This window comes from Phyllopteryx taeniolatus, chromosome 8 (assembly GCF_024500385.1).
Source record: "Phyllopteryx taeniolatus isolate TA_2022b chromosome 8, UOR_Ptae_1.2, whole genome shotgun sequence".
Classification (NCBI taxonomy): Eukaryota; Metazoa; Chordata; class Actinopteri; order Syngnathiformes; family Syngnathidae; genus Phyllopteryx; species Phyllopteryx taeniolatus.
Window position 1 is genome coordinate 11,370,890 of NC_084509.1, and position 22,891 is coordinate 11,393,780.

General features: G+C 40.4%; 1 protein-coding gene across 2 annotated transcripts in view; it reads right to left on the bottom strand.

Annotated features, from left to right (window-relative positions):
- ift80 (intraflagellar transport 80 homolog (Chlamydomonas)) overlaps positions 1-22,891 on the bottom strand; it is an 80,896-nt gene that overhangs the window by 51,322 nt on the left and 6,683 nt on the right. For both annotated transcript variants that reach the window (XM_061783088.1, XM_061783087.1), the window contains 3 exons: positions 20,848-20,957; positions 16,588-16,677; positions 16,370-16,507 (listed from right to left, as the gene is read on the bottom strand). In XM_061783088.1, the coding sequence (XP_061639072.1) occupies positions 16,370-16,507; positions 16,588-16,677; positions 20,848-20,957 (338 nt within the window). The remainder of the gene's footprint in view (positions 1-16,369; positions 16,508-16,587; positions 16,678-20,847; positions 20,958-22,891) is intronic.

The following is a 22,891-nucleotide window of genomic DNA, read 5'->3' on the forward strand; positions in this document are numbered from 1 at the left end:
ATTCCAGGTCATTTTGAAGTTCTTCACAGGTGGTCTTTGGCTCTTGAACAACTCTTCTGATTATGCTTTGCACTCCTCTGTCAGAAATCTTGGACAACTCTTCTGCCTGGCCAAGCAACTGATTTGAGTTCAATCGAAAAGCTATGGAAAGAACTGAACCTCAAGGTCCATAAAAGAAGCCCAGGGAACCTTCAAGATTTGAAGACTGCTTGTGTGGCGGAATGGGCAAAAATCACACCAGAGCAATGCATGCGACTTTGCATACTTTGCAAACAAAGAGGATTCTGATTCTGACTAGTTTCTCCATACAGGAGTCTTGAAGCTGTAATTGCAAACACAGGCTTTTGTACAAAGTATTAAATAAATACCAGTTGGCATGTTCAATACTTTTTCCCTGTGTCATTTCACATCATTACACACAACTTAATTTCTGATCTTATTTGTTTTACTTTCTTTGTATGTATGGATTACTTGGGTTGTTCCCAACCCTCCACTGCTTACATATCTGTTGTTGGCCAATGCTGGCCACTCATGTACTCGAGAAGTATCTGCACCATTTGTACAATCGACATTGTCCCAGATTATCGCACTACTCGTCACTTTAAACTGCATAAATTTCTTGAAGCCTCTGCAACATTTGCACAATGGTCACTGTACCAGACTATTGTTCTATTAGTCATTTCAAACTGCTCTAATTGCTTGAGGACTCAGCATCATTTTGCACAATTGTCAAAAAAATAATTGTACCGGCATTACCACATATACTGGTAACCTTTTATTGCTCAGTGACTTTGTTTTTATGTCTCAAAAGTATTCTCTGTAAAATTGACTGTCTGTTGTCGTACTATAGAGCAGCTCAAACTACCGGACACAAATTCCTTGTGTATTTTTTACATACTTGGCAAAAAAAGATAATTCTGATTCGGATCTGGTGTAACTTTCTTGTCAATAGCACCTTTGGAAATATAGTTAATGAGAAAATGGTAACGTGTTAAATACTTATTTCGACCACTGTATACACATGCACACACACACACACACACACACACACATGCATGCAGTGGGTACGGAAAGTATTCAGACCCCCTTCAATTTTTCACTTTCTTATATTGCAGCCATTTGCTAAAATCATTTAAGCTAATTTTTTCCCCCACACAGCACCCCATATTGACAGAAAAAAACAAATTGTTGAAATTTTTGCAGATTTATTAAAAAGAAAAACTGAACTATCACACAGCCCTAAGTATTCAGACCCTTTGCTCATTATTTAGTAGAAGCACCCTTTTGAGCTAATACAGCCATGAGTCTTTTTGGGAAAGATGCAGCAAGTTTTTCACACCTGGATTTGGAGATCGTCTGCCAGTTCTCCTTGCAGATTCTCTCCAGTTCTGTCAGGTTGGATTGTGAACGTTGGTGGACAGCCATTTTCAGGTCTCTCCGGAGATGCTCAATTGGGTTTAAGTCAGGTCTCTGGCTGGGGCCATTCAAGAACAATGACGGAATTGTTCTGAAGCCTCATTATTTTAACTGTATGCTTAGGGTCATTGTCTTTTTAGAAGGTGAACCTTCGGCCCAGCCTGAGGCTCTGAGCACTCTGGAGAAGGTTTTCGTCCAGGATATCCCTGTACTTGGCCGCATTCATCTTTCCTTTGATTGGAACCAGTCGTTCTGTCCATGCAGCTGAAAAACACCCCCACAGCATGATGCTGCCACCAACATGCTTCAATGTTGGGACTGTATTGGACAGGTGATGAGCAGTGCCTGTTTTTTCCCCCACACATACCGCTTAGAATTAAGGCTAAAATGTTCTCTTGGTCTCATCAGACCAGCGAATCTTATTTCTCACCATCCTGGAGTTATTTTTTAGCAAACTCCATGCGGGCTTTCATGTGTCTTGCACTGAGGAGAGGCCACTCTGCCATAAAGCCCCGACTGGTGAAGGGCTGCTGTGATGGTTGACTTTCTAGAACTTTCTCCCATCTCCCGACTGGATCTCTGGAGCTCAGCCACAGTGATCTTTGGCTTCTTCTTTACCTCTCTCACCAAGGCTCTTCTCCCCCAATTGCTCGGTTTGGCCTGACGGCCAGCTCTAGGAAGGGTTCTGGTCGTCCCAAACGTCTACCATTTCAGGATTACGGCGGCCACTGTGCGCTTAGAAACCTTAAGTGCAGCTGATTTTTTTTTTTGTAACCTTGGCCAGATCTGTGCCTTGCCACAATTCTGTCTCTGAGCTCTTCAGGGAGTTCCTTTGACCTCATGATTCTCATTTGCTCTGACATGCACTGTGAGCTGTAAGGTATAGACAGGTGTGTGGCTTTCCTAATCAGTATAATCAAACACAGCTGGAATCCAATGAAGGTGTAGAACCATCTGTGTGTGTGTGAGATATATATATATATATATATATATATATATATATATATATATATATATATATGGTTTTTTTTGTTCCCAGTTGAAGAAATTCAGTGTGATGGTTGTGTTTTCAATGGATTTTTTTTTCACTTTGAGGTTTATGTTGTTTTGTCAATTTTTGTGGCGACTTCATACAAATTCGACAGCCCAACTCATTGGTGTTCGCGGAATGGCAGCATTGATCTGGCTTGAATACAAAATGTTCCCACATTGTCGCTGTGGCATTATGGTTTTGGAACGAATTAAACTCCCTGTAATTCCTGTATAGCTACATGCTATACATTGGAAAACGTACCCATGCGCACCCATGTATAATATGCATGCCCAAAGTTGACCTAAAAATTCTGGAAAACCCTTCCACCTATGTATAAAGCGTTTTTACAATGCATGACTTTTCTTCTACCCATATAATCAAAACATGAAGTATGTGTATTTTGTTATTTGTTAAGATAATTATTCTGAAGCTAAGCACTTTATTTGAACACGTAATAATTTCATTTTATTTACTTACTTACTTACCATTTACTTGCTCTTATTTTGAAAATTCACATCCCTACTTTTTTTTTTTAGTAAATGAGAAAACACACAATTGTGCTCATATGTTTGATTACCCAGCCAGAATTGGTAAGATGTGTACAATTGTTAAAAAAAACAACAACAAAAAAACATGAAGGACCAGGTAAAACACGTTTAATTTTATTTTGAAGGGATTCAAATTAAATCGTCAAGCATTTCAGAAAAGCATGATCATTAAACAAAACATAGCCATAAATAAATTAATGATAGTTGTTGTTCAGTCATCAGTAGTATTTAAAAAAACAAAAAACAATAGTTCATAAATTCTGCCTGGGTATGTAAACTTATGAGCACAACTGTACATATATGCAGTCATATGTCCCGCCTGTCATACTGGAATGAAAGTGTAGGCTACACCTATTTCATAACCTCTTTCATATGGCGGTGGCATACTAAAATGAAACTGTACACCTTTGTGATAACCTCTATGTGGTAGTGGCAAGTGGCATAATGGAATTAAAGTGTACAGCTTTTTTCATAAACTCTAGATGGCGGCATTCATTTATAAAATGTGAAAGTTTTTTCCCCATTTCCCCCAATATACCTATGTATAATGCGCACTATTGACTTTTGACCATTTTGGGAGGAAAAAAATGTGCATTATACACGAGAAATTACGGTAGCTTCGGCTATGCTAGCAGCTCTCTTTGTCTGACTGCAGCACCCATAAGCAGCACCCACATTTCAAACACACTTGCACACGGCCAATCAGAGGGGGTCCCTCCCTTCACTATCTCCAATTGGTTTAGACCACGATGGGTTTAATGTGTGTTTGCTTTCAAAGTCGCAGAGATTTTTTTCCCCTCGAATGGCTGGCGCAACTGTGTAACCTCTAATCTTTTTTAGGCACACCATTGAGAAATTAGGGCGCACTTGCGACCAAATTGGTTGCACTCTGGAGGCCTGGTATTGATCATGTTGTTATGGGTTTTTGCAGTATACCTATTGTTAAGGATGTGGGAAAGGAGAGCTACAGTTACTGATGCATTTTTTAGCCGTTTATTGAGCGCAGGGAGAACAGTAAAACAGTGAGTACACTCACGCAGAAGCTGCTGTTGGCCACAGCTCTCACCCAGACATTCACGCAGAATCGACGACATCACACCCCAACACACCAGGCCCCACCTCTTAAAGGCATATGCTTGTGCACCGGCACAACACTATGTATAGTTTTTAATATCCATTTTATGCTGGCAATTTTTTTGTTAAAATATGTCTACAACGTGTTTAAAAAGGAGGCTTTGCACAGGTTTATTTTCACAAGCTTGAATGTGTTTAAAGTGTGTCCTATATATTTTTTTATTATATGGTAGGCACACCACAAAAAGACAGATTTGTTGCTAGAAACCGACATTTTCTGTCAACAAAGAACAATTTCTTTACTTGAATGAACAAGTTTCTCACAAAGAAAACTTCTTTCAAGCCCTCACCACCTCTAGAATTATTTTGTTTTTTAAATTACCAGTCATGATAACCATGCTCTTGTAAAACCTGAAAATTGCGCAGCATAAACAAATCATAAAATAGCTAAACTAAACAACTTACATTTATGGCATGGTCGTACAGTTGAGTGAGAAAAAAAAACAAATGGCATGGAGGGAAGAGGGAAAAGGGGCGGAGAGTGTATCGGGAAGGGGTTGGGTGGGGGCGCAAGTGGGAGATCGCCTGGCACAATGAATCCTACTTGTTAGCCAGTGGCAGTGTCAGAGATCGTGACAGGGTCCAGACGCTAGACACCAGCTGCAACGCCTCGTAAATAGACTGCTGTCTCGCAGGCACATTTGCACGGCAGCAGCGGCTGCGCACGCACGCAGCCAGGCATGCGGGCACATGCATATACTATGGGAGGCTCACAGACACAGACTTATTGTTTCTTCCCAAATCTTGTAAAAAGGGACAGTGGAACCCTTTGTATCGTGTCTTGTTAAAGTTCCCGTGAAGAGAAATTAACTCCACACGCACAAAACCTCAACTAAATCCCATCTGAAGCCAATGAATATAACAATAATCGTACATTTCATGATAACAAAAATTTTTCTGGGAAACAAAATCTGCTAGTCGCCTGGCGTGCACGTTTAGCTCAATGTAAAGTTGGTCTCTGGTTGTGTGTTTATGCCCTGCCCCGCAACTCTGATGTGATAATAACAAGGGGGAGTGAGGAGATCAGAGCTGAGCATTTACTGTAAGAGTAGAGTGAAGCCGGACAGGAGGTGAAGGGGTTAAATGTTCAGCACCAACCCTGCTGAGCCAGCAGTCATAGTAAAAGTGCAAGGTTTCATTGTATCAGATACAGAATGTAACTCCTTCCAATCATGCTAGTAACTGAAAAAAAAAAAAAAAAAAGTTTGGCAGAAACTTAACCCTGACTGCACGGCACCCGGACAGGTACAGGACTCCACGTTCAGTGTCTGTGGTTGTGCGTAAACTCACATCCATAATTATTGTGGCTAAATTCACACAATAAACTGGCACCAAGACGGAAAGACCTGCTATTTTTTCCCCCCTTAATTCCCTTCTTTTTCGGCAAGCCTCCCACGCCACACTACAGTACACACTGTCTCGGAGTAGCTTTAGGGAGGAGAAGGAAAGCGTGCCCTTCCTCCAGTTGAAGTAGGGCAGAGCCATAATCTTCCTCCTCATCCTCATCCTCAGACTGCCTTAAGATCGGCACACCAAAGTAAGGCAAGTGGGGCTGCCGTTTGAAAATTGGAACCGATCAACCACATAAACAAAGCCATAATAAGAGGGTGAGGTGACTTGGATCATTGCAAAAAATAATAATATAAATTGTCTTCAGTGTTGCTCGCGTATAGTTTTAATGGTACGCTCTTTTTATATTTTGGTCCAGATTGATGAAAATTGATACAAGCTGGCCTCATTTGAATGATTTCATCAGATCACTGCAATAATCTGGAAGTTTTTCCACAACCTACTGTAATCCCCCCTTTCAAAAGACCAAAAGTCATTAAACCATAAGAGACTTCCACAGTCTCCCTTCAGATATTTCTATTGTATTTCTGATATTATCATAACCTCTCCAAAACACCTTAAACTTCTAGATAAGCTATACAGTGGGTACGGAAAGTAGTCCATCCATCCATCAATCCATTTTCTGAGCCGCTTCTCCTCACTAGGGTCGCGGGCGTGCTGGAGCCTATCCCAGCTGTCATCGGGCAGGAGGCGGGGTACACCCTGAACTGGTTGCCAGCCAATCGCAGGGCACATAGGAACAAACAACCATTCGCACTCACAGTCATGCCTACGGGGAATTTAGAGTCTCCAATTCATGTATGTTTTTGGGATGTGGGAGGAAACCGGAGTGCCCGGAGAAAACCCACGCAGGCACGGGGAGAACATGCAAACTCCACACAGGAGGGGCCGGGGATTGAACCCGGGTCCTCAGAACTGTGAGGCTGACGCTCTAACCAGTCGGCCACCGTGCCGCCCACGGAAAGTAGTCAGACCCCTTAAATCTTTCACTCTTTGCTATATTGCAGCCATTTGCCAAAATAATTTCATTATTTCATTTTCCACATTAATGTACACACAGCACCCCATGTTGACAGATAAAAAACGGAATTGTTGAAATTTTTGCAGATTTATTAAAAATGAAAAACTGAAATACCACACAGTATTCAGACCCTTTGCTCAGTATTTAGTAGAAGCACCCTTTTAGCTAATACAGCTTTTTGGGAAAGATACAATAAGGTTTTTCACACCTGGATTTGGGGATCATCTGTCCCTTCCTCCTTTCAGACCCTCTCCAGTTCTGTCACGTTGGATGGTGAAGTCAGGGCTCTGGCTGGACCATTCAAAAACAGTCACGGAGTTGTTCTGAAGCCACTCCTTCGGTATTTTAGCTGTGTGCTTAGGGTCATTGTCTTTTTAGAAGGTGAACCTTCGGCCCAGTCTGAGGCTCTGAGCACTCTGGAGAAGGTTTTCGTCCAGGATATCCCTGTACTTGGCCGCATTCATCTTTCCTTCGATTGCAACCAATCGTCCTGTCCCTGCAGCTGAAAAACACCCCCACAGCATGATGCTGCCACCACCATCCTTCACTGTTGGGACTGTATTGGACAGGTGATGAGCAGTGCCTGGTTTTCTCCACAAATGCCAGTTAGAATTAAGGCCAACAATTTCTATCTTGTTCTCATCAGACCAGAGAATCTTATTTCGCGCCATCTTGGAGTCCTTCAGGTGTTTTTTTTTTGAGCAAACTCCATGCAGGCTTTCATGTGTCTTGCACGGAGGAGAGGCTTCCGTCGGGCCACTCTGCCATAAAGCCCCGACTGGTGGAGGGCTGCGGTGATGGTTGACTTTCTAGAACTTTCTCCCATCTCTGGAGCTCAGCCACAGTGATCTTTGGGTTCTTCTTTACCTCTCTCACCAAGGCTCTTCTCCCCCAATTACTCAGTTTGTCCGGACGGCCAGCTCTAGGAAGGGTTCTGACCCAAACGTCTTCCACTTCAGGATTATGGAGGCCACTGTGCTCTTAGGAACTTTAGGTGCAGCAGAAATCTTTTTGTAACCTTGGCCAGATCTGTGCCTTGCCACAATTCTGTCACTGAGCTCTTCAGGCAGTTCCTTTGACCTCATGATTCTCATTTGCTCCGACATGCATCGTGAGCTGTAAGGTCTTATATAGACAGGTATGTGGCTTTCCTAATCAAGTCCAATCAGTATAATCAAACACAGCTGGATTACAATGAAGGTGTAGAACGATTTTAAGGATGATCAGAAGAAATGGACAGCACCAGAGTTAAATATATGAGTGTCACAGCAAAGGGTCTGAATACTTATGGCTGTGTGATATTTCAGTTTTTCTTTTTCAATAAATCAGCAAAAATTTCAACAATTACGTATTTTTTTTCTGTCAATATGGGGTGCTGTGTGTACATTATCCATTCCATCCATTTTCTGTACTGCTTATCCTCACTAGGGTTGCAGGTGTGCTGGAGCCTATTATTGTGGAAAAAAATGAACTTAAATTATTTTAGCAAATGGCTGCAATATAGCAAAGAGTGAAAAATGTAAGGGGGTCTGAAAACTTTCGGTACCCACTGTATGTGTTGGCTCAGATGTTCTCCACTGTTTTTTTGTCACCGTTGGGAAGGCTACCATTTGATCCTAATTAAGTCAAAATGGAGCATGAAATCCCATGTGATCAGCACACCCGAACACAGGTTGTTCTGTTTGTTTTCATTACAGCACACCCGATGCCACAAACCATCTTGACATCTACATGTAAACTCAAAGAAGACCTACATGCACAGCGAACACGATGCATTTTTTTCTGACCAAGTGTTCAACAAAAATAAAACAATTACTATTCGTTATGCTTTTCATTTCCCCTGTTGCTTCATCTCCGGTTACCATAATCACCAGGTAATGAAAACATATGCCATATAGCCTGCATAGGGAGAGACAATGCACATGAGGGAACCAAGCCCTCAATGCAAAACAATGCCAACCACAGCACAATGCAATAACTGGCAATGGTACACATCATGTGCACTTTACGGTAAATTACCTATGCTGGTGGTGACAAACAGGAATGTTATTTTAGTACATGAGAAGATAATGTATGGAGAAAGTACAAAAGAGAATTGCATGAAATTATCAATGCACATACATAGACTCCAGTCTAAAAGAGTGATCCTGTTTTCATGAGAATTTAGTAGGATTTAACATAACATTGAAAGTAAATGTCCAGAGTGTACAGTCCTCCTCACCAATGTTCCCTCTAATTTTTCATGTGTCTGGGCAGACACACAAGCTCCTTGAGCGCACTGAGGACCACTGTGAGCAACATCAGATGTGCCCGCTGTGGCCACACACCAGTATGACACCTGTTCAAAACCTTGAGGTACTCCAACCTCCATTCAGTCCACATTTTTCCCTCCAAAAACTCACTTGCTACTTTGGCTTCGCTGCATGTTTTGCAGAGTAGACCTTTCTCACTCGAAAAGGAAAAAAATCTCACCCAGTTTCATCGCTTGTTCTTCTATTTGCACCTACTACGACAGCCATTCCATCTTAAAAGAACCGCATTTCTTTTTCACTTTGGCTTGATGAGTGGATGTGTCGGTGCCCATTCGTTTCGCCATGATAAGGGGTTAGCGTTTGCATCTCTTAACTCCGCCGTTGTTAGCTCGCTAACCTGCACGGCGCGTATGGGCAGGGCACATATGCAAGCATTGTCAATGCTATGATTGGCTGCGTAGCGTAAGTGAACCGTATCGTATCATTGGCTGGACACCTTTCGCTCACTGAGTTACATTGCAAAATGGTACAGAAAACAATATTATTGGTCTAATTAATTAGATTATATCAAGCGTAAAATCTGACATTATTTAATACGTTTCTGTTGAATTGTATTTTTTTTGCGTAGCATAGATTTTCTTGTGCGCTGAGTATGTGCTAACAGTGCGCGATTGCGCAGGTGCGCAGCTTGGAGGGAACATTGCTCCTTACCCATAATCAGCTAGGGTAAGTCTCTGTGCTGTTAAGTTGAACAGTACAAGCAACATCGAAAATGGATCGATGAATGGCTATCATTGGTAGAAAAAAAGACAAATATCTATAAAGGAAAATGTAATATTTTGAGAAAAAGAGATTTGATCTTTAGCCCTAGTTGAGTAGCAACGCAACACAATTTCCCAAAATTGACAATAAGTCAAAAGTCTGGTAGGAATGGCCACTTCAACCCGAGTACAACACAGCAAGAATTTTGAAAATCGGTTGATGGGTTCCGGACAACTTGAGCTTTTTGTGTGGGGAAAAATGGCCCTTTTGGTGAACTCTTTTGTGTGATATCGCCTATTGACAATATAGTCAAAAAATGCCTTCAAATTACAGTAAAACAGTATAACTTCCTTATTTCTTAACATAGCTCGACAAAATGTCACATACTAATTTAACTGGCCATGCTGAATTCGATTTTGAACATATTTGTTATGAAGATGCTCATTGAATGCCCTAATTAGCATACGTTGACATAAAATGTTCATCAAAATTTAATCTTTTTGAAAGGGATGATCTGCATTTATTTTAAAAAGGAAAATGATGAAGCTAAGGTACTTAAATGTGGACATAATATATAAACCCATAATCTAATTTTAAAAATAAGATACATTTCAATTTCAATAAATACATTTCAAAAGGTCCCTATTGGTTGCCATGGTAACAGGAACTCTGTAATAGAATTATGCGATTTTGCTAGTAACTATTTGTACTAACTCAATCCAAGGACATACGAGCAAAGTGAATGTCGCCTAGAAGTATGTGCCGCACACCTCTGCTTGCGAAAGCACTCGTTTCTACTTTCAATTACAGCCTGAAAACTCAATGATACTTGACTTTTTGAATATTAACAGTTGCTATGAGTTTAAGAGAATATACAAATCGGCACGGAATGTCAGCACTCACCCAGAAAGCAACATTTTACGATATCTTTGGTGTCTCTTATGGATTTCCAGCGCTACAATCGATCTTTTTGTTTCGTCTGCACATGAACAACTTCCTGATTAACTGACAAGTTTCAGTCAAAAATATCCAACAATAAGCTCATACAGCCCGAAAAAGTGTTCTCTAAATTGACCCCCTAAAAATTACACTGATGCTTCTGTGTCACTAATTTTACCGTAATTTCTCATTTATAATGCACATTTTTTTACCCCCCAAAATTGTCAAAAGTCAATAGAGCGCATTATGCACAGGTATAGGAGAAAATTACAAATAAATTTACATTTTATAAATGTATGCCGCCATCTAGAGGTTATGAAAAAGCTGTACTTTCATTCCACTATGCCACCGCCCCCTAGAGGTTAATGAAAAAGTTGTACACTTTCATTCCAGTATGCCACCTAGAGGTTATGAAAAAGGTGTAGCCTACACTTTCATTCCAATAGGACAGGGGTACATATGACTGCATATATGTAGAATTGTGCTCATAAGTTTAGATACCCAGGCAGAATTTGTGAAATGTTTTTTTTTTTTTTTTTTTAATAAATACAACTGATGACTGAACAACAACCATCATTAATTTCTTTATGGTTATTTTTAATGATAATGATTTTCTGAAATGCTTGACAGTTTAATTTGAATCCCATTAAGATAAAATTTAATGTGTTTCGCCTGGTCCTTCATGTTTTCTTAAAAGAATTGTACACATTACAAATTCTACCTGGGTAATCAAACATATGAGCACAACCGTGTGTTTTCTCATTTACTAAATAAAAGTAGGGTTGTGAATTTCAAAATAAGAGCAAGTAAATAAAAAGAAAGTATTATGTGTTCAAATAAATTGCTTAACTTCAGAATAATTCTTTGAAAAAAATTAACAAAATACAGATAATACTTTATGTTTTGATCATATGTGTAGAAGCAAAATCATGCATTGTAAAAATGCATTATACATAGGTTGAAGGGTATTCCAGAATTTTGAGGTCAACTTTGGGGGTGCGCATTATACATGGGTGCGCATTATACACGAGAATTTACATTACCTTAAAAAAAAAACTCAACCGAAATAGCGAAAATTTAACATTTGTCAGAAAATCAGTGTGGGCAGTAGAATAGGTCATGTACTTTAGTCATTTATTGTTTTTTCATAAATGTATTTGTTATGGAGGATTTTGGAGGCATTTGAAGTTCTCATGCCATGGTTTTTTTTAGAAAATTCCACCAAGATGGAATGTCCACTTATCATGTTCCTAATTTGAAATTTCAGGTACTGCAACAAACAAAAACATTTAATGTAAATGATCAAAAAATCTAAATAAGATTGACTTGGGGCTGCAACTAATGATTATTTTAATAATCGATTAATCGATTGTCTCCCTTAATTAAAAACAACATTATTTCAAATTGACAGTGCAGAAACTGCAGAAACATAAATTCATAAACCTTCAGTTGCCGGTTTGGTCCATAACGTCAAAATCATTGTTGTTTTTAAAGTAAAGCAGATGTTCGCAAACGTCTTAATTTGATTAAATACCAAGCTAATCAGTCTGCTTTCATGAAGCACTACAGAAATCTGAAAATATTTACCGTATTTTCACGACCATAAGGCCTGTATTAAAAGGCGCAGTCTCAGTTACGGGGTCTATTTCTGTATTTAACACAGACATAAGGCGCACAGTACTATTGGGCGCAGGCATGGTAAAACATACGTTAGCTTAAAACATACGGTAGCATGCATGCACGCTAAAACATGTTTTTAAAAAGGCAGCGGGAGCAAAACTGAGTTCGGTTGCACTTTATTGAAGTATTTCACAATGTACTCACGTTATTTTTTGATCAATCCTCAGCCACAAATCCATCAAAGTCCTCATCTTCTGTATCCGAAATGAACAGCTGGCCAAGTTCTGCATCAAACACGCCAGGTTCCCTCTAGTCATTGTCGGAGTCAGTCTCGTTGCCGTGCAGCTCCTCAGAAATGATGCCGGCTTTTACGAAAGCTCGAACAACAGTGCAAGCAAACACGTTAGCCCAAGCATCCACAATCCATTCACAAATTGTGGCGTAACTGGCCCGGCGCTGCCTCCTTGTCTTAGTAAAGCTGTGTTCGCCATGTGTCATCCATCACTCCCACGCCGCTCGCAACTTTATTTTGAACACCGTGTTTACACCGATGTCCTGCGGTTGAAGTTCCTTCATCAAGCCTCCCGGAATGATGGCAAGCTCCGAGTAATTGCACTCAATCGAATGGTGACTGTAGAGACGCTTCTCCAGGCTGTTCTTTGATTATTAATCCATTGCTCGAGTTGGGGCGGCACGGTGGACGACTGGTTAGAGCGTCAGCCTCACAGTTCTGAGGACCCGGGTTCAATCCCCGGCCCCGACTGTGTGGAGTTTGCATGTTCTCCCCGTGCCTGCGTGGGTTTTCTCCGGGCACTCCGGTTTCCTCCCACATCCCAAAAACATGCATACATTGGAGACTCTAAATTGCCCGTAGGTGTGACTGTGAGTGCAAATGGTTGTTTGTTTGTATGTGCCCTGCGATTGGCTGGCAACCAGTTCAGGGCGTACCCCGCCTCCTGCCCGATGATAGCTGGGATAGGCTCCAGCACGCCCGCGACCCTAGTGAGGAGAAGCGGCTCAGAAAATGGATGGATGGATGCTCGAGTTGGTCTTCCAACTCGGGCCACCTCGCCTTGTTTCCGCAGAAACTCAGCTTCGTCTTCTTGACTTGGCGAAGCTTGTTTTCCTGCTTCCTCCACTTGCGAACCATGGATTTGTTGATCTTGAATTCTCTCGCGGCTGCTCGATTCCCATGTTCCTCCGCGTAACTGATAGCTTGCAGTTTAAACTGTGCTTCGTGTCTCTTCATAGGTGCCATTTTCGGGGGTCCTTAGCCAAACCGATGTTGTTTTGCACAATGCACATACCGGCGCTATATGCCTACTGGGGGCGTGCCTTTAGCGTCCTCCTTCACACGCACCCTTCCCCCTTTACGTCCACATGCCATCGACCGCTTTTCCTCTATGTAAGCAGCGTGTCGGCAGGAAATGCTCCCAGTCAGTCAAGCGGAGCGCTCATCACACAACATTTATAGATTTTGGAACTCGGTGCACACATAAGGCGCACCGCATAATAAGGTGCGCCGCATTATAAGGCGCGCCGCATTATAAGGCGCGCCGCATTTTAAGGCGGCGCGCCTTATGTGTGCACCGAGTAATTGTAAGTCCATTTTGGGAAAAAATAAAGACTTTTAAGTGAGCCTTATGGTCGTGAAAATACAGTACTGTTGAGAGGCTGAAATTACAAGGATTTTAAATTATGTCTCTCAACAATTAATCGATTGTTAAAATAGTTTAGTTGATTTAGTTGTCAATTAATCGATTGATTGTGGCACCTCCACTGTGACTAATAAAAAAAATGACCACTATAAATTAAATTATGCCAAACTATGGCGCATTGCGCTGCTCGTCCGCCATACTTGTTTTACAGTAGAACAGAGAAGAGTGGTATTAACAACCCGCGACAACAAGACGCTAAAGTGGCCACGTTAGTTCGAAGCCCCGGTCCAAACGATGAATCTCAAGTGAGACTTTGTCCCACCCCTTTCTTTTCCCCTCCTGGTGCTTCTGCCATTCTCAAGGCTTCTTTATACTCGCGCAGACAGCAACCGCGCTGACGTCACTGCGGCTGTCCCTCGCGTATTTTGCCTTTATATTCGAGCGCAGCTCACGCGCGCTGTTTTGAAAGTGTGCTGCAGTTCTCCTCCAAGTCGGGGGTGTCGCTACGGCTGGTATTGGATAGGACACCACAGGGTGGAGATTCCTCTGCATTTTTTTGGGCCATATCCGGTAGCCGTTTTTACTTTCCTTTTAGTAACAAGGAACAAAGCAACAACAATGGCGACAGAACATATGGACCAAGATGACCAGATGAAACGTTTAATTATGCTGCAAAATCGATCGAGAAGGCGGCGACGTAGATGGTATGTAGAACCAAGGGGCACGCTGAGTACGTCATCACAGCATGTGACTAAAATGGACTGATCACGAGAGATGACCTGACAGGGGTACGTATGACTGCATAGATGTACAGTTGTGCTCATAAGTTTACATACCCTGGCAGAAGTTGTGAAATATTGTTTTTTTGTTGTTGTTTTTTTTTTTTTTTTTTTTTTTTTTTTTTTTTTTTTTAAATACGACTGATGATTGGACAACAACCATTAATTTATTTATGTTTAGGTTTTGTTTAATGATAATGCTTTTCTGAAATGCTTGACAGTTTAATTTGAATCCCATTAAAATCAAATTAAATGTGTTTCGCCTGGCCCTTCATGTTTTCTTAAAAGAATTGTACACATTACAAATTCTGCCTGGGTAATCAAACATATGAGCACAACTGTGTGTTTTCTCATTTGCTAAATAAAAGCAGGGCTGTGAATTTCAAAATAAGAGCAAGTACATAAAAAAGTTTTACGTGTTCAAATAAAGTGCTTAACTTTAGAATAATTATTTGAAAAAAAAAAAAATGCAGATAATACTTCATGTTTTGATCGTATGGGTAGAAGCAAAAGCATGCATTGTAAAAATGCATTATACATAGGTAGAGGGGTTTTTCAGAATTTTGAGGTCAACTTTGGGAGTGCATAAAATTATACATGGGTGCTCATTATACACGAGAAATTACAGTGGGAAATAATATTGTCTCTATGGTGCCATCAGTGAATGTGAAATATTAATTGTAATAATCCAAGCATTCCTGAGTTCCAGACGTTTATCTGGCAAGAGGCCTGAAATCAGGTCATTCGAATTTCTCGAACTTATCTACATCACAAGCGAAGATCTCCGCCTACCTCTCTGCTCACGAGCCAGCGCTGTCAACATAAAAACATGTGTGCTCTCAGTGGGTCTTCTAGATGGAAGCAACCAATCAGAGGAAAAGGGACGGTCTTAGCCAAATATGGACAAAGCGTATACAAAACTGGGTCAAACAGAAGTAGCTGTCAGAGCGGCCTTTTCTGGACATTCGTATGACAAAACCAAGGTGTTTTTTGAAATGATATTGACACTTTTATACGAAGTACATGTTAGAGAGTCCCTCTATGGAGGTCTAAATAACCAAAATACGGGACCTTTAATGCAAATAAAAAATTTTGACCATTTATAATAACTATTTCCAAAGATATTGATATTATATGAATATGTCAAGGTTACGAAAGACTATCTTTGTGGGGGTCTTACAACTCCAGGCATCTATAGCATCAAGTAGAATTAACTGTGTAGCACCAAATTTCATCGTTGCACAAAATAGCTTTATAAGTAGGTGCATAACAAGTTTCAGCCAAATCCATCCAGTCATTCCAGAGAAATAGCATTACTAGTGAAACCACGTAATTCTATTGCAAAACTCCTGTTACCATGGCAACCTGTGTGGACATTTTCAAAATTTTTAAAGTTTTAAAAGTACATTATGGATTCATATATTAGGTCCACATTTGAATAGCTTAGCTAGGAATAGAATAGCTAAGAAAATAAGTACAAAATCAAATTAAGCATGGTCAATTACTTTACTGTGTGAATTTTTGCGTAGAAATGTTTACAAATAATGAAGTTATACTGTTTTACTCTCATGTGAAGCTGGTTTTTGACCACATATCACAACAAAAGCATCTCCAAAAAGGCCAGTCCGCCACACACACACACACACACACACACAAAAGGCTTAATTTCTATGGAACCCATGAACCGATTTTCAAAATTCTTGCTGTTGCGTTGTATTGAGGTTGAAGTGGCCATTCCAACCAGACTTCATTCTGAAAGATTGTCAGTTTTTGGGAAATCTTGTCATGTTGGAATAATAGTATTTTCTGAATGACAGAGGAGATTTATTAAAAAAAAAAAAAAAAAAGTGTTCTTACCCCAGTTTTGTCACAAAGTCTCAGTGTGTTGAAGGAGCCCACGGCGAACACTTCTCCATCTGGAGCCCAGGACAAGGAGGTGACTGGGTAGTCATGTGACAGCGAGAAGTAAAGCAGGCGCCCAAAGCTGTCCCACACCTGTTGAAGAGATGGGAGGGATTTTTAATGTGTAACGACAACAAAAGAGAAGCTTCAGTATACCCCCAAATACTGTTCACCTTATATTTACAGTCCTCTCCTCCTGACAGTATGAGGTCATTGACTGAGTTCCAGTCCACCTTCAGAATGACCCCATCGTGCGCCTTCCACTAGAGAGAGACAGAGATCAGAACTCAGTAATACTGTCATCACACTGCTTGTTAAAGAGAAAACAAGATGTTTTATATACTGTATGAATGAGGGTTTTGTCTCTATGTGCAACAGTGAGCAGGTATTGACATTGTCTTGCTATTTGGATGTTATGTTTCTTCTATTGCTACACACCCAATATCTTCATTACTAGACTGAATGGGCCAGAGAGGGCAAGCAACATAAATATCCATGGCCGTCCATATTATTTGTGAGGTTGTGGAAATCATACTGAATGTGTTGGTGGTCCTTTCCACGGAACTATGGGTTACATCCTTTCATTCGGTGGCTGCCTGGCTGGTATATGAAACGCTTTACTGAGGTTGCATCCATATCAACCCCCATTTGAACCGACACGTAACACTACAGTACCACTACTACTACTGTGAAACCCGAGCCACAGCAATAAAATCATGGTGAGCTACATTAAACACCAAAAATGCCCCCATAAAATGCAGCAATGAACATAAAGGTTTATTTACTTAATCTCATTAACTCTGTGCAGTAGGGGTTGAACTGATTAGTTGAATAGTCGACTTTATTACTGAGCTAGAAGTCGACTAATCACTAATCGTGTCTTTTTGGAATCTCACGTTCCAATTTACAGAAGACTTTCGACTCGTCCGTCCGCTGCCGTCGCCGGATAATAATGCTCTGTGGAGCAGTAAAATTTACGGCCAAAAAGGCAACACGGTTTTCATACGTCTGCGAGGGTCTGAGAATATGAAAATAAGGGGATTGTGGATGACACTACGTAGCGGTTAGCCTTGGTAGTTTTGGCTATTCCGATCGCCACTGGTCTTAAAATATTCATGCCAGCGGCAGTGGGACCACAGGACTAGCCGTCAGGGATGAGGGCAGCGGCACAAAGTCTCCAAAGTGTTATGTCGGATAATGCACGGACAACAACTGTGGGCTAACAAGAACTTTATTCAGACTAGAAGGTGTATGATACACAAACACCCACCAACATCACGACACTTGGCGCTTTTCAACAATGACGTCAGTGTATGCAGCCGGCGTGTGCTACTAGCATGTGGAAATATTTTATTAAAAATAAGACCAGTAACATGGGCACATATCCAAGTCTATCCTCAAATACAATAAAAGCACAAATGAAATAGAAACCGTGGAACAGAGAAATGCTGATTTTTTTTTTTTTTTTTTTTTTCAAGCCTGGCTACGATCGCACAACACGCTATGCTTACAACACACTATGTAACACAAGATGAGACCGGCCAGCTTGTTGAAGAGGAACATACAGACTCCCACTCGTGCTGGGTGATATGGAAAAAAATATTCTGGCACGATATGGGCCATTTTATATCTCGATAACGAAATACCCCGATAAAGTACATTTTCTGGTATTCTATGGGGAAAAAAAATCATACAACATATTATGACTGCTTACTTTTTCCTCAATTTATTTGGAAGTGAAATTAAACAGACCTGTCACAAATGAGAAATGCATCTAGTATTGCCACAATTCAGGTTAGAGCTATCAAATATTTTTGTAATCGAGTACCCTAGTAAGAATTCTATGGAATAACCAAGTATTCGGGTAAAATATATTTTTTCTTGGTTAAAAGAGCAATTTCAATATGCAAGGGAAAATGAGACATTTCACTTAATGAACAACCAATTAGTTTCCTTTTTTGATAATCACCTTTTTTTTTCTTCTTAAATTCACATTGTGCATAATCGCAAACTGTATTTTCTTGTCTACATTTGTCTTTGTCTACATTCCCAGTGAGGAAATTTCAAAAAAATATAAAGAGACTTTAGTTTAAATTTGGCATTTTTCGCATCAAAAACATAGGCATTATTATTATTTTTTTTTTAAAGGCATAAACAGCCTTTACGTTTTTCAAGTTCATTTCATCAACTAGCATTTTAGCATATGACATAATAATACAGGATGTTAATGGCTGTGGATTTGTTAACTTAGACCAGCTGACTAGAAATAACACAAATATTCTTTCTTTCTTCATAATTTTTTTTCCTCTCGTTTTAACCTGTCGTGTTCGGCAGCTAAGTCAAGCAAAAAGGAGGATTTCTATCGCTTTTATGTTGGAACAGTTTTATTGTGCAACAGTGGATTTTTTCATACTGCCACTTGAGTTATGATGGATATTTATTGAAAATTTCAGTTGGACAGAATGGGGTTTTAAAGAGTGACAGAAAAGAAAAGAGGAGTAGAAAGAAAAAAGGGCCTAAGGGTGTAGACAGTAGTAACAATTAACAGAAACCTTGAGCTCCGCAGGGCTAACGTTGTTTTAGTAAGGCACATTTAAGTAAATCTCGCCGATTTGCGTTCATTTATCTTGGGTCCAACGAGGAGATAAAGGTCCATGTTCCAACGATAACACGTGACAAATCTCCCACACTTTTGCCATTTTTTTCTTACATTTTGCAACTTTTCCCCCTGGCACTCCAATTTCTTCAATTAAATAAAATTTACTAATTAAATTTGTGTCTTTCTTCCCTTGCTGAGGTGACGTAAGCGCGCTGTGCCACATTAAAAGTAGCCCGTGCGTGTGTCCTTTTAGGTTTGCAAATTAAAAAATGGTTCCCCAAGGCGTCCTGAGCATTTTTTTTTTTTTTTTTTTTTTTTTTTTAAATAATAGAGGTACTCGAACTTAGGACTCGTTTCAGCCCTACAGCATATATTGTGCAAATCATTGATTCATTTTCTGTACCGCTTATCCTCACTAGGGTCGCCGGCGTGCTGGGGGCTATCCCAGCTATCTTTGGGTGAGAGGCGGGGTACACCCTCAACTGGTCGCCAGCCAATCGCAGGGCACATATAAACAAACAACCCTTTGCACTCACATTCACACCTACGAACATTTTAGAGTCCTCAATTAACCTACCATGCATGTTTTTGGGATGTGGGAGGAAACCGGAGTACCCAGAGAAAACCCAGACAGGCACAGGGAGAACATGCAAACTCCACACAGGCGAGGCCGGATTTGAAACGGGGTCCTCAGAACTGTGAGGCAGATGTGCTAACCAGTTGTACCACCTTGTGGAAATCTTTGCTTGAAAAAAAATGGATAAATGACGATGGAAATGATAGAAGAGAAATTACACAATAGACATTTCTCTATCGACCCCGCGATATATATCGCCATCTCGCCCAGCACTAGCTCCCACTAATAAGAACTACAACTAGATTCTACATAATTGCTTCATTCTTATTTGTTTCTATGCCGTTCTGTCGAGAAAATATCAATTAGCAATGTGACAAGTGAAATTGAAAATGCGAAGTCTGCTTGAATGGCCAATTCAACCAGAGTAAAACACACCAACAAGTTTGAAACTCAGATGATGGGTTTTGGAGAAATTGAGTTTTTTGTGTTGAAAAAAAAAAAAAGGCCTTTTTGGGGAATGCTTTTGTGTAATACCGCCTTCAAAATATGGTCAAAAAACATCTTCAAATTACAGTAAAACAATTTATTTCTCAACATTTTCCTAAACCCTTTTATTTCGTCTATGCACACAGGAAACCCCTTCTCCGATTGCCTGACAAGTTTCTGTTAAAAATATCCACCAATAAGCTCGTACGGGCCGAAATTCCGAGGGGTTCTCCAAGTCGACGCCTAAAAATTACCATGACATTTCAAAGAGCGTCAATTGCCCTAAAAATTTTACTTAAATAGCACAAATGGAATATTATTCATGAGCAGAGAGGTGTGGGCAGTAGAATAGGTCATGTACTTCAGTAATCAATTGTTTTTTTCTGAATGTATGTGTTCTGGAGAATTTTAAAAGCATTTGAGGTGCTTTTTAAGAAATTTCCACAAAGATGGTGGCCACCAGTTATGTTGCTATATCAATGACGTTATCGATTAATCGACGTAGTCTTTCATCAAATTAACATCGACAGCAAAAAATTGCTAGTCGTTCAACACCTACTGTGCAGCATCCATCTGACAAAGCACCCTTGATTTAGTATGTCATTGCTTGCATGCAACAATTCGAGCTCCAAGCTTTTGAAGTATATTTCGAAACTAAATACTTATTGAATTCCAAAATGTACAATGGTCAAATTTGAAAGTGTCATTGTATCTATCCCTTCTCATTTTGATCAAACAGATATTGTTGCTACACACATGAAGTTGGTGTACCTGTATGACTTTAGCGCTCAGTTGCAGAGGTTTGATGACCAGGTGTCGACCTGATGTATAGAGGATCCTCTCGGAGTCTGGGCCCCAGGCCACAGAATATACAGGAGAGCCTGGAAGAAAGACAGAAAATGAACGTTTTACATATTTTCGAACGCAGACAAACAGACAGCCGTCACGGAGTGAATGTACGTGGATTTACAGTCTGTATGTATACATTTCTACTCCTGTATTTGACGAAGGAGAATTTATCTTTAGGCCATAACAGTGATGAGCACACCACTCAGAAGCTATCACTTTCCCTCAGGGTTCTCTTCATCATTCAGCCTACAGAAGGCACACCAGCTGTGCAAAGCTGCCTAACCTCTGAAGAATAGGCGCGAGTGTGTGCGCAAGTTTACGAGTTGAGGTTGTGGATACACACGTGCGGAGTGCAGGCTGACATTTCACCCAGCTCCAGGTGCGTGTGGTTTCTCACAAATGCAAACCGGTCACATGATCTAAACCTGACAAAGGGAAGAAGAGGGGGATAAACTCCTAACTGTTGCTTGTTTTAAATGTAGTCTAAGCCCAAAAAAAAGGGGTAAAGACAAACAGTTATGTACCACAATTTGCTCCTGGGGCATGTGTGTGCATGCATGTGTGTACTTTTGGGGCTCTGAACTGCAGCAACACGCACTGTGATCTAAGAGCCATGTGGACGAAGGCACATCTCTCCAGGTGTTTAACACATCTGTGTTTAACACTTCTGTGGGTCTGTTCAGCATCCCACTACCCAGCAGCTCATGCTTCAAACAGCCCCTTAAAGGGCAAAAACATTCCTACATACTGGATCTAAATTCTCCACTTCTCTTGCCAAGTTATCCACAATGCCCGCCATTCAACAGGTGTGTGCCATCCATTTTCCAAAAACGCCTCCTACTATTAATAATTAAGAAACCCAAAAGCCCAATTGATCAGTTCACAAGTGAGCCAACAGTAATGAAAACTGCATAGATATGTATCATTCATCGGTAGTCTCTTGGTGAAGCTTTTAATTAACCTAAGCAAAGGTTTGAAACATGATGCATGAGTGAATAAATACAGAAGTGGAGAACAACCCAATCAACATATGAGTAGAAAATATGTATTTTTTTAAACTATGGCTATGTTCATACTGCAGGTCAATACCGACTTTTTTGCCCATGTGTGACATATATCTGATTTTTCTCATGTCAATGTGAACACAACAATTCAATTTTTATTTTTTTTATTTTTTTATTTTTTTTTTAAATCCGACCATGGCCACTTTCTTATGTGTACAATAAATTGGATATGTATCGATGCGACTGCAGCCTCGACCCTCAGGTCAATCTCATCCGACCTGTAGGTCTTCAAAAGGTCATAACATTACAATTGTTCCACAAAACAGAAAATAAATGGTGGATGAAGGAGCAAAAAACAGTCAGTGGCGAAAAGAAGATGCTTTAGAAGTGCACAAAATCCTTGAAATTGCCACAAATGCCTCTGCAATGAGACTGGCACGAGGGGCTCCATTTACTTCCATAAACACTGCGCCACGTGACATCGTGTTTTGTGTGCATGCGTGTCACTTCACGGACGCATTCCGTTCACATAAGTCACATTTGTTTCTGTAATGTGAACCACTAAATAAAAACATTGGATTTAACAAAAAATCCAAATTGCGTATCAACCCTGCAGTGTGACCCTTAGTCAGTGTCTTAAATTTTGCACAAAAATAAATCTCATGAGACTTCAGTTCAGTGACCATGAACTAAACAAGTGTGATTATGACCACAGAACAGGAAAAGGAAGCAATTGCAAAATAGGAAAGTGGTTCACTTGTCTCTGCCTTGGATGTTTAGTGCAATATGGCTAAAGCTACGTGACTAATAAATACAACTGAATGTACTTTGGCAGTATGGCGCACACATGCCGATAACAAATGGATTTGTTCATAAGAGACAAAGAAGACCATCTCAGCAAAGCTGCAGTCATAGCTTGTTTTTCGCACAGAAGAAAAAACATATGCCTGAGTTTGTTATGT